At 35.8% G+C, this 13,873-nt stretch overlaps 1 protein-coding gene across 1 annotated transcript; it reads right to left on the bottom strand.

The window, feature by feature from the left end:
• Positions 1-7,304: 7,304 nt before the first annotated feature.
• On the bottom strand, positions 7,305-12,502 carry LOC118277903 (UDP-glucosyltransferase 2). The gene is made up of 7 exons (XM_050700058.1): positions 12,225-12,502; positions 10,780-10,873; positions 10,395-10,587; positions 9,734-9,931; positions 9,166-9,385; positions 8,590-8,820; positions 7,305-8,151 (listed from the first exon to the last, which is right to left on the bottom strand). Exons 1-7 carry the CDS (start codon positions 12,375-12,377, stop codon positions 7,846-7,848), a joined length of 1,395 nt encoding a protein of 464 aa, XP_050556015.1. The 5' UTR covers positions 12,378-12,502; the 3' UTR covers positions 7,305-7,845.
• Between the last annotated feature and the right edge of the window lie 1,371 nt (positions 12,503-13,873).

Genomic DNA, 13,873 nt, shown 5'->3' with positions numbered 1-13,873 from the left:
ATGGTGGATATCCCACCCACTCGCACGAAGCGCTTCGCTTCAAGCTTCCTTGTGCGAACTGCTAGGGAGTGGAACTCCTTGCCGGAGTCTGTGTTTCCTGATGGGTATAACCTGGGTGTCTTCAAAGCCCGAGTGAAAAGGTTGCTTATGGGCAGACGTGCTCCATCGTAGGCCGCATCATCACTTACCATCAGGTGAAATAGCGGCCAAACGTCGGCCCATTTAACAATAAAAAAAGAGTGTCTGTATAATATACCTCTGTTTTCCATCAGCTGTTTTTGCGTGAAGAATTAACAAACATACAAACATTTATGCGTTCGAATTGGAACTTAAAACGGGATATTTACCATGTTTTTCAATTTTAACGAGTTTTCGATATTTCGGCACTGTTGCAAGCGCCATGATCACGGATAAAACGGATTACGGATAAGTTCCAATTCTAGTGTTGGCGACCATGTCAGTTTAAAAAAAAATTGGGTTCGCATTTATAATACTAGCTTTTGCCAGTGGCTTCAACCTTGGTCTCTTGGGATAAAAAACAAATAAACAAACATACAAACTCTCGTCTGCCTCGTTGGTAGGGTTGTCGCAAGTGCGACTGCCGGGCAAGCTCGGGTTCGATTCCCGGGTCGGGCAAAGTAATGCTGGGCTTTTTTCATTTTTTTTTAATTTCTCGTAGCACGTAAATGTGCCCAGTATATACTGGACAGATTTCCAGACTCCTATTGCCATATGGCAATAGGCTCACCTCCTAATACATGGGACTTATAACACAAATGGTGAAAAGTGAGTGTACATTGTATAGCGGTATTACGCGACGTAATGTGCACCTCTGCCTACCCCTTAGGGGATAAAAGGCGTGACATTATTTATTTTATATTACATACAAACTTTAGCATTTATAGTATTAGAAGGATTGGCACGTTCATGGTAATTTTGCTACAAACAGTGCTGATTACTTTTGGAGCATAAAGTATGTATTCAATATTAAAATTTGTAAATGCAGATATATTGTATAGGTAGCATCATCCTCGCTAATTATACTAGGTAGTACGCACTTATTAGGGCACGCTGTCACAATATTTAAAGATGAACACATTCATAAAAAATATTTATGCTCTGTGGTCATCTCTTACCACACTGGCAACATCATTGTGCTATTTTGTGCACGAGCTGTCACTTCGTACCTGAGAAATTTTCTATAAAATTTAATGATTTTCCCACTCAAATGGGACAAAATAGCCGTAAGCAGATAGAAAAGTTGATGGAGCGTGTGCAGGAGTCGAATCCACGGGCGAGACCGGCGAGAGGACGCATTAATTGTCATCAGTTGTGCAAGTTTTTTCGTGTAGGTACCTACACCGAATAAAGAAGCCTTTTCCAATACTTAGCTTTTAGAAGCAATAGCCATGAGACTGATTGTGTATTTAATATACACACTTGAAACGTACCATAAGAGCTCCTACGAGAGGTGAGTCATGGGTTACACGTTTACTATAGATCGGACCATTAGAGCCTTCACGAGAGGTCGGCCGTTGGTTACTCGACTATAGAATGAACCACAAGAGCTTTCACGAGAGGTCAGCCGCTGGTTCCTTGACAATGAAACTGACCACAAGAGCTTTCACGTGAGGTTAGCCGTTGGTCACTTGACTATGAAGCAAACCACAAGAGCTTTCACGGGAGGTTAGCCGTTGGTTTAAGTCACATTCAGTTTCAGTCACATACTTCCTACTGCAATCCTAGAGCTTTCACGAGAGGTAAGCCGTGGACCATTGAAATAGCAGTTTGGAACTTATTATCAGTTCTCGTTGCCACAGAAGAACATAAAGCTAACTGCAGTCCTGCAAAACTGCTCACCGTGGCATGGCACTGAGGTTGATCAATATGGAAACCATTTCCACAGTCTCACTCTGATCTGTAAGTATGCTCCAGTGCTATCACTGCCTATTTTATTGGGAATCCTTATTCCCTTGGCCAGCCATTCGCCCTTAAAGTTGCATGTGGACAGAAGCCACTGTCATTCTTATTGAATGATTAACCCGTCATATGTTGTGAAGCTAACATCAGTGCAAGACACAATGTGTATTCTATTGTTGTCTCATATACCCGCAAACGAGAGGTTAAGCTTAATTGCCCTCTACTATAATCTAATTAGATTATAGTATAATCTAATTCCTCCCAACTTTTTTAAAATAAACAAGGAACCAAGGGCTTTACGGAATGGAAATGGGATTGTAAATATTAATCCTATTGGATCATAAATATTAAATGATCCTAGGAGCAATAGCTACTGCCGGCTTAAGTATTTAACATACCTATTATAGTACTTTATAATACAGTCAGACACATCATATAGATTGTTCCATGAGAACCTAATAACATGAGACCCCTTAGTATAGACATAAAGGTCAAATTTCAGAACATAAAAGGGAGTGTTACATATACATATATAGTATATTTTTTAAATATAATGTTAGTCTGAATGTAAATTGGAGAACTATATCACCTAATATAACAATTTATTACTTAAGCCTGTCACCACATCCAAGAAAAGTCCATATCAAGTATGGTGCGTGAGTGAGTAGAAGCCCAAACTGAACTGGGTTTAAAACATTAAGATCAACAACTCCGAGGAATCCTCTGTAGAACTTCCAGTATTACTCATGTTGCTGTGGTCCAGATCTTCGCCTTCACAGGTAAATCACATTAATTGTCTGAACTATGGAGTTTGACTATAAGTCCCCCAACCATACTTAGTTGGTTTATAGGTATGGATTACCTTCAATGATATTCCTGTTCCGACAAATATACCACAAGATACTCATAAAAGCAAAATAATTTTACTCCTGAAGGAAAATTATTAAAGCTAAGGTGCCGCAGTACCATGCGTACCTGTAGATAAATGATTTTTTGCCAGTATCTTACATCCCGGATCAAGTAGTACTTTAGGCAATTATGCATAATTCCTAAAGAGCATTACTATTATGCGATTACTTATTATTTTAACTACAGATCTATGAACTGGTCCTAAACTCATGCATTGAAGTGTATTTTCATAGGTGTGAGTGAGGATAAAACACATGATAACAAAGAATTATGTTTTCTATTCTGGAGATTTTTATTCAATATGACATTACAGCACCATTTGTTTTCCTAAAGAGGGGCCATGCCATACACATTGTATATTGCTGGCTACATGCTGCTATGTTGATATTCTTTGCCTTTCGAGAATATAAGAAATGTCTATACTTTAATACTATGGTACTGTACAAAAGTATCCTTGTAGACTTGGTAAGTATTACTTACTAATACTGAAAAAGGTAATCGTTTATGCTCTAGACATTTGTCTATAAAACTACCACATAGAAAGGTGGAATTTATCAAGAATTTTGATTCGGTTCAACTTTAAGTTTAACATTGTATGTTTGGCATATCCAGTTATAGAACTTGGCTGGTTTTACCATAATATATATATCATGGAAAACCACCAATCAATGGCCTGGGATAATAATAATGGAAATTACAAGGCCCAAATTGTAACTATTACGCAGAGCAAAGATTCTTCGTAAACAATGTTTATGTTTTTTGTTGACATATTTACTTACATTGGAAACGTCAGATGTCAGTTACGTTTGTTTTACCAAAAACAACTTGACACATGGTATTTTAAGATTTTCTCCAATATTGAGACCAAGAAAATAAATATTTAGATTTTAAAATACCTAAATTAAAACGGTTTTGACCTGAGAGGTTTCCATGGCTGATGTCAAGTTCTATTTATAACTAATATTTACATCTACAACTGTAATAAAACCTAAGTTACGGTTGATGTTACCCTATGGTTCTAATATTTGAAATGTATGTACATTACACAGTAATTGAATAAATAAATATTTGATACGAGATTTCCAGTTTCCAAATTTGGTACTTGGAATCAAATCAATGTAAAATACGATATCGGAAGATAGCATAATGTAATTGTGAATCACTTGTTGGTGGCAGTCACGGAATACAAAAACTATTTTTTTGTATTCCATGTTGGTAATGCAGTAAAATAATAGATTCTTGGTAATGATTGTTTATTTTAACACATTGCATGGTTACTTGTTCTCATTTTATTAAAGCTAGATAAGGCCGGTATTTCCTACTGACTACTCCAAGTAGAAATACCAATATAAACTCAGATCCTAGTCTCTGAGCTTGAATTTGATTCAAAGTTCGCCTTCTAATTTACTTTGCGTATCATACTACATACGTATACATACATGAGAAAACAAGTACAAGAGGCCGAAATATATAAATAGCTTTCTGACCCTGATGTCTACTTCACTGATGCCTTCATTGTTCAGTACAGGAATATTTTGTATATCCCTTTCTCCCTTTTCAGTACTAAGAGACAAAAAGGGGGGGGGTAAAGAACAGCTAACGGGGTTCGTGAGTGATGTGATACCCATGGTGCAACTCAAGCGTAGAACTCCCAGGAGTCCATCATCTTTATCATCTTTACACAAGAATACACACTGATTGTTATTATATTATCAGGAATGTTTTCCTAAGAAAAGGAGTACTTACTACTCCATTTTATGGGAATAATGTTGGTATTTCATATTGTTAAATGAAACAAAACGCTAATATGATTTTACCTTGGATCACTTTTGACATACACTCTTTTACAGCATAAGTATATCATGTGATATTTTTACTTCTAAATTTAATGATGGCTTATCATAGATATTTTTTCAATACTATCAGATAGATAATTATTAACATGGTTTTTTAGAAGTGTATTCAAATTAAGGCCAGAGAAATCCTCCAGGCCTCCATTATTATTCTAAAATACATAATATGTACCATTGTTATTTAAACCCTAAGGGTGACTGGCAGAGAATATTGCCATTTGAATGTTAATTCACTTTATGTACCTACCATTGTTTTTATTATATGGTACACACAAGTCCAGATAGATAAGATATATTCAACAAATAAATATAAATTATTTATTAATTATGAAATCATAGCTTAAGTATAGTTTAGGACTGTTAACTATCACATATATAATTCAAACTATATCAATATTGATAGCATGAATGAAAATGAAAATCATAATGATCTAGATCATTATGATTTTCTTTACTTTAGTAACTACTATTTTTATTAAGAATAATTATTAATTGTCCTGGGACAAATCTGTCATAAGTTATTTGGATTTGACAAAAAACATTAAAAAATGTTGGAAGTCAATTTTATTGTTACCAAAGTAAATCTTATGAAACAAAAGCTTGCTGCTATTAGCAGGGACAATGCAAAGTTTGAATGTCAGTGAAATGACTATTTTTAGGTTTAAAGCTGATGAGGAGTAAACTTAACAATATGTTTTCTACAGTTTGAAGTGAATACATCTCTAGGTAGTGGACATGTATCTACTGCTAAAGTCTCAAATGGATGCATCTGTATTGAAATCATTTAAATAATACAACTGCCTGGTCAGTCAATCCGTCTTCTTTGGTTGTTCTTATAATAGATCCATTGTCAACAATCTTGATATTGGTTGGAATAAGTTCTGTAGCTAATGATGTGGGATTTATGATCAGGTTATAGTTTTACTGAAAATTGGGAACTTAAACATTTTAAACTAAGTATAGAATATTTGATAATTCTTAATAAGTACCTAGGTATCTTATGAAAGATCTTAGATTTTCATAATAGACTGGATTTATTTAAACATAAGATTATTGTTCATAATGCACACAATAAGTGGCGCCACTAGTTATTCCTAATCAATTTTAAAGCGTTTGATACATATACTAATGAATAGATCGCCTCAATTAATATTGGTAAAATACCTACTAAATAATGTAGGTATAAGTGGTTCTGATACTAGAAGTATTTTTGGTTCATAAAAATGGTGCAAACCACGAGTGGTTGTAGCACTAGTTATAGAAACGTTTTAATGGTTTAGGTACATCTTGAGAGATTCTAAACATAATTTGATTTAGTATTGCTTACTTAATTTTCTTCTTGTACCTAACAGTACTCGGGACATATTGATTTTATTATACTATAAGTCTTGTATAAGTAGGTACAACAATGTTCAAATGTTTAAACAGTGTTGTTTATCAACACAACTCTTTCTTTGAACAGCTACCTAGTATAATTAGCGAGGATGATGCTACCTATACAATTAATTAGATCGGACTAACTTACCTGTGACGTCCGATCCTCAATTGTGTAGGTAGCATCATCCTCGCTAAGTCCCTACCCTTCCCGGATTATAAACATGGAACCTGTTTATTTTTGCCCTGTTTGAGTTGTGTTGCAGGTATGCTTTGAAGTAAATGATGTTGCCAGTGTGGTAAGAGATGACCACAGAGCATAAATATTTTTTATGAATGTGTTCATCTTTAAATATTGTGACAGCGTGCCCTAATAAGTGCGTACTACCTAGTATAATTAGCGAGGATGATGCTACCTACACAATTGAGGATCGGACGTCACAGGTAAGTTAGTCCGATCTAATTAATTATACTAGAAATCTAATCAATACTCATATGAATACATGAGTACTGATTAGATTTGTAGTACCCACTAATGCACATGTCTAGTGAAACACGTTTGCAGTAATTTTGAATTGGAATAATAATATTTGTAGACCACACTGTACACTATGGATGCATTAAAGTGATTTGATTGATTGATTCAAATGATAAGACTTTTTTTTAAAAAACGTTGCCCCACATTAGGATTTTCTCATGTGTCGTGGGTGCTTTTACAAACATACAAGTTCACATACACATGACACCCAGACCCGAAACAACAGTTTGTGGATCACAAAAAGAGTTGCTCCGTGCGGGAATCGAACCCGCTACCCGTTGCGCGGCAGCCAGTTGCCCAGCCACCGCACCAACCGTGCAGTTAATAGACTATAGACTATGAATAATCATTTACATATTATACGTAGTATTTACAAGCGGTTTCACCCGTGGGATAAAAAGCCTAGCCTATGCGTTATTCCAAACAATAATCTACCCCTGTTCCAAATTTGATCCCGATTCTTTTATCTGTTTTGACGTGATTGAGTTACAAACATACACACATGCTTACATTTCGCATTAATTATAATATTAGTAGCGTTAACCTTAAATAATATTCATATCTGGAGGTACGGTAGTGGCCTTGCCAAGATGATACATAATGTGTCCCATGAATGTAAATGTCACATATTGGTTTAATTTTATTTCACCATCCCTTGTTTACATAATCGTCATTCTAAAATGAGGTATTCGAAATTAAATGAGAACAACAAAAATTCAAACACACAAATTATAATTCAGTTATCATGACATTCAGTTATAATAAATAATATCACTTAAATCTCCAATACACGCAAATTAAATTACCTAAATGTTAAATTCTTCACACACTTCACATTTGTATACTAGTATACTTTGGTCAAGCATGAATCGAGAAAAAGTGCCACTGGATCATCGTCATTATCATCGCTTTTTCAGTAGTTTGGCAGTATTTAATAATTTTTATTTTTAATGTATGTGGTTCAGTTCAGTTAGGAAGTTACTACTACTAAGATGCATTAGGGATAATACTATCAAAATCTGTCCAGTACCCTTATTACGAGTTTGCTTTATATTTAAAGTAATCGAAACGAGAGCGCATTCGGCGTTCTGATTGGTTGGTTTGTTTGAGTCGGCCAACCGACTACACGTTTTGATTATTTTAAATGTAAAGTAAACTCATACTAATGTTACAGAAACAAGGTCCATGCTTAAACAAACATGCATTTATAGAAAGCTACGTCGATATTTGTTGGTACAATATTAGAATTTTTTAATTCCTTTTTAGTTTAGGACTTTCTGATGTGAATAAACTTAAAATCCTCTTAACCACTAGTAATATAACAGCAACAGCTGCCAGTATCACAGCTAGCAGATCTAGGTACGCTTGTTGGTACAGCGGCACTTGTAGCGCCACCGAGCGCAGGTGTGGGGCGCCGCGCGTGCGCACCACGTGCTCCACCCAGAAGTTCAATGCTTCTCCCGGCTTCATCGGACTGTGGTGGTATGCTACAGATATTTCCTTTATTTTTGCAGTGTACCTGTAAATATAAAGTCCATTAATATAGTTGTCATTACACTACTTACCAGTAATTATTTTTCAAGTATAACCCCAATCCCAACCTTTTAGTATCTTCGTTACCACCTTTTCTCCAATATATTTTTTTATTATACCTATATAATGTATTCATGCTTTTTTTTTTTTTTTTGAGGGGGGAAAATCATCCAATGACTTCTCCCGCCTTGGGCAAGGCGAAAGGGAGTGTCAGACTCTTACTGACTAAAAACCACCCCATTCCTTCTCCTGCTTTTCGACCCGAAGCCCCGGTAAACCCGCTAGGTAGTCCGCAGCTCCGGATCAGGCATCAGCCCTACTGGGCCCCATCTGTGGTGGTCTGATGGATCCGATCAAGTTAGAATTTTCTATCGATTCAGTACTTTTTTGTCAAACTCCACAGAGTAATGAAGTATGTAAAATGACTGGCTAAAAGTTGGAGTACTTTAAGTTCTACGGCGCTTTTAGCTTACCCAATAAACTCTGCTGTGGTGCCCACTGCACTATATGCACGTTCTTAGGTGTCTTGTCCAAATTCTCTTCGAATTTCCAAATAACAGTCTGTTTGAGTTTTCCAAAAATCTCCAAGAGACCTTCTTTCATGCTGTCTGGCAAGTCTTTGCTTCTAATGTTTGATCCAAGACTGAAGTAAATAACACCGTTCTTCGCATTATCCATTAACTTCTTTAGATCCTGAAAAATGAAATATATTTTAATTAATAGTTATATCAAGTTACTCGACGAATCAAGGAGTTTCTTGCTCGTTCTTCTCCATTCGAAGCTACACTTTGGAACGAGCACCTAGTTTCACTGATAGACAGACTGACGGACATCATTCAATTTGACGTTTCGAAAGTGCTTATTTAGGATTCATTGAAATAAAATGCTTTGACTTTGACTTTGAATGATTTCGACGCAGGCGGAGAAAAATCGAGCATGTTTGTTTTTTATCAACTAATTAATTTCCCATTGACGGTCTTGAAACGTTCTATTCACAAAAAATATTGTAATTATTTCTCATACTTATACTAATCATACCTCTGGTAAAGGTTTGACATCTTCATCAATATGGAAGCCTCCGATGTGCTGGTAGTTTGGTGGTAAAGGCACAGCGTTGCCAAATACCACTTGAGAATTTCCTAATACCAGAGACGCATTGTATTTGAGTTCCTCATAGTTGGGCACTGGCTTTCCTTGAGCTCTCAAAATTGGAACTACGTGTTCCTGGTATACTTTGTCTTCTTGTTCAGGATTGATACTGAAATGGGTAGAAGAGGTTAGATCATGTACTAGAACAGCCTACAAGTAGCCACTGCTGACCAAAGGCCTCTTCTCACACGGAGAAGGTTTGAAGATTAATCACCACCCTTGCTTATTGCAGGTTGGCGATTTCAGACTTATAATTAGAAAATATAAGCCCAGGTTTACTCAAGATGTTTTCCTTCACCGTTTGTCAGCGGTGCCTAATCTTAGAAAGTATAATATAACTTGGAGAAGGTCTCATTGGTACTTTCGGTGGCCTTTGAAGAAATAACGATGCCATAGCTCATAGTTGGTTCATAGTAAACCTGTGTGTATTTAAAATGGTGATAGGTAAAATACTTACTATTTATGATAAAACAATCCTTTCAATTGGTACCACAGCTCTTGAACTCTTTCCTTAAAGGTGAATGGGGCAACGTTGCCAATGATGTAGTCACTGTTGTATGAGGGGTTTAGGGGTGCATGCACCATCTTTAGAATCCCCCAGTGTGGCTGTATTGTGGAGAACCAGATGAATGGACACTGGAATACCGCTTGGAAGCTGTAACAAATAATTATGTTTTCTTAAAAAACTCGCAGCGGTAAAAACTGTTTAACTCAATAGTACGATTTTGGTGAATTATTATTAGCGCTATACATTCTTCGTATTGGTCTTAACATGTGTAGTACAAGTACGGTCCTAATAAACAAGATCAAAATTAAGTACGACTAGTACGACTAGTTCAATTCAATCCTATATCTCTATGGTGAACATTTGGAAAAGTATGGTCAAATGATGAAAAGTGGGTGTACATTGTATAGCGGCATTACGTGCCGTAATGTACACTTATGCCTACCCCTTCGGGCCTTCGGGGATAAAAGGCGTGACGTTGCACTTGCACCACACTGGTTGAAAGGGCACCAATAAATTCTTCAATTAGTAGACAGATTTTCAAAAGCACATGTCTTTGACTACCAATCGTCTTCGTATTCTAACTATAGGTAAAATTCAATATTAAACTTACACAGAATACATGTCGGAGAACATGTATTCTCCAATGATGACATCGAACTGCTGATTTGGGTCTTTCAGGAAACTGTGGACGTTTGGATTACCAAGTGTGGTGGTAGCCAACATGATTGTGAGCTGCGCCATTAGTACAGGGTCTTTGTAATCGAGCGCTCCTGACATAATCATCTTTATGTCCGTCAGACTTTCTGTAAATACATTTATATTATGAGTATACATTATCTTATGATGACAAATGATTTTGTGTGTATGTTTGTTGTAGGGATCGGGATGAAATTTGGAACTCGGGTAGATTATGGTCTGGAAATATCCATAGCCTTTTTTATGGGAGAAAATCATCCAATAACTTCTCTTGATTGTATATTTTAGTTGTCACTTACCATCAAAATATTCTTCATTAGCAGACACGTCTACTATTTTCAGATTGGGATGATTATATTTCTTCGTCTTGATGAAAGGTGTTATGTATGTAACCTGTTAACAAAATAATATAATTTATATTAGAATTGTAATGTTTTCTTCACACCCATAAACCGGTAAACGAGCATACGGATCAGCAGATGGTAAGCAATCGCCACCGCGCATGGACAACTGAAATACCAGAGGCGTCACAAGAGCATTGCCGGCCGTTTAGGAGTTAAGAATTGAAGTGTTGTTAAGGAATCGGGGATTAGGAAGATTGGAAAGTGTTGGGAGTTTGGGTCTTGGGTCTACATTAAGTGATCCGTCTGCTCGTTTACCAGCTTAATCTATAAAATACTTAAGTTTACAATGAAAACTAGTAGATACAGGATAATAATATAAATATACTTTTTACTATGTGCACCAAACCTAAGTTTGCTTTACGTCGAACGAAAGCTGGTGCGAAATAACTAACCAATCAGAGCGCTGGACCCACTCTCGTTTCGATCTCGTTAAACGTATTGCAAACTCGTACTAAGCACTTGGCTACAAAGGTTCTTTGGTTAAAAAAAAATATATATTTTATGGGTCGACGTATCAAAGAAAAAACTTTTGTTTTGGTATAAAATATATTATTACGAAATAAAACATGCGTAATATGAGTAGTATCATTTTTATATAATAATACATGCGTTCTAACGTTAACATTTTAATCGCAATCATGTGATCATCATCCAAGAGTGTGTTGATTTGATAATTCAAGTAAGGCCGGACAGAAATTAGTTGATAAGCCTATATTTTTTATTGGTTTTATTTTAATTGTACTAAATCCCTTGTTTGTTACAATTGCTTATGTACAATTTACAATATGAATTGGAACATTGTGAATTTGATCTGTTATAAATAAAATAAAATGTGTTATTAGGCGCAAAATTTGAATTTTTGGCATTGGCTTGTGACACATTCTGTATAATATAAACACACACGCCAACAACTGTATTTTACATAGATGAAGTTAGAAGTAATATATTTATAAAATACTAGCGGACCCGACAGACGTTGTCCTGTCTACACGTCTTTAATTTGAAAATTTTAAACTTTTTTTAATAAGCTAAAACATTCTGGACCTTTTTGATGAAAATTGTTATTCAAATGTTATGACAATATCTAACGTCATTAATATTTGACACTGCGATGGTAGCGCCGTCTGTCGGATCCAATGTAAAAAATTCCAAAATCAACAACTACTAATAAATTAAAAACTAATTAAAAAAACATTGTCCAGCGGACAAAATTGTGAATCTAAACCATTCTCAGATCCCCTTGAACACACACAAAAAAGTTCATCAAAATCGGTCCACTCGTTTAAGAGAAGTTCAGTGACATACACACTTACAGAAGAATTATATATATAAAGATTTACCTCATGTCCAGCATTCAAAAGATGTTTAATCATGTTGTCTCCAAGGATACCATGACTAGTACTGGGCACAGGAAAAATAGCTAAAATCTTGTACGCTTCACACGAACAAAACATAAGCAATACACCAAACAAAACACTTTTTAAATCCGCCATTTTTGTTCTATTTATTTATATATAACTCACTATAAAAATAAATATTTCATTTATAAAAATTAAATAAAAATTTTGGTGTGTCTATCTCAGCAAACGTATCGTTTCATTATACGCCAAGATCTTCAAGCCAGTTTATATAATTCAGATTTTTTTTCGATAAAATCTGACTCATATCTATTTTAATCTTGTTGATATATTTGGATTGCCCGATAGTAGCAGCTAAAAATGTACAAAGTCACGGTTGATATACAATACGTAAGGTATATCGAACGACCTTATTATATAATAAAGATTTATTTGTAATTCTTAGCTGTGGCTATATAAACCAGTTTACTAGTTGCAACCAAATATTAAGTCTTTGACTGCCAATAGAAAACTGTTGAAGGCAAGTCTCCCGTTAACGTTGGTCACCGGTGACCCCCGTAAAGTGTTAATGGTTGTTGATTGGTTACGTTGATATTTCGGCCTATTGGATCATGAGAGCCAAGGAGCATAATATTATGTTCATACATATAACCTTCGCATATACGTGTGAAATATTTAATGTCTGCCATATTTAGCCAGTCTTGTTCACAGGCTACTTTAAATTGAATATTGTAAGCATATAAAATGTTTTTGGATACTTCTATGGAGAGACATTGAGCAAAGAAAGGTTGAAGGAACGAGGGTGTGCAGTTTTATATCATGAAGGCTTTAAATAAGACCTGCATCTAATGATCCGTTTGACGAATAAACACTCAACGAGGAGTATGACAAGGATGGAGTAGAAGACAGTGATTGATATTGTTCAATTCATTCATTTATTGATCACTGCTCATGATTTGCAAGATTTGCGGAATGGAGATGCCCGTTTAACACATTGAACGCCGTGGTGGTCACCGGTGACCGACGTTAGCGGAGGATTTGCCTTCAACCTCCTGAAGGTACCTTAAGTCTTTGACTACCAGTAGGCCTGAGGCTCGATCCAGCGCTACGGACAACCTGTTTTATTGGGGTTCCTGTTTAAAGCAGGAGTAAAAACCGAGTGGTTTTTACTCAGTAACAGTCTGACACTCCCTCTCGCCTGAACCGGGCGTGAAAAGTCATTGGATGATTTTTCCCCCTTAAAAAAACCGCCAGAGAGCGTTGCTGCTTGGTTGTTAATCGGTTTGTCGGTAATGGTGGATAGTAAACTTCTAATACGCCCAGGGAAGACTAGGATTGTGACGAATGTCTTGTATTCTGTTGTCACCATACGACACAAACACAAGCTGCTGAAAATAAGGTTCTGTACTGCATGTCATTTATTAAAAATATTTTATTCAACCTTTTCAATAATTTTACCGATTTTGTAACTTTTTTTTTAATTTAAGTTAATTGTATAGTTATAATTGTTATTATATTATACTAGCTGTGCCCGCGACTTCGTCCGCGTGGAATAGTTATTTTAGGCATTATATTTATTTTTGCAAACAACTTTCTCAGCTTCATAAATTATAGCTGTTACCCACGGTTAA

Source organism: Spodoptera frugiperda, chromosome 18 (genome assembly GCF_023101765.2).
Source record: "Spodoptera frugiperda isolate SF20-4 chromosome 18, AGI-APGP_CSIRO_Sfru_2.0, whole genome shotgun sequence".
NCBI classification, from domain to species: Eukaryota; Metazoa; Arthropoda; class Insecta; order Lepidoptera; family Noctuidae; genus Spodoptera; species Spodoptera frugiperda.
This window is presented reverse-complemented; position numbering and strand designations above follow the sequence as displayed.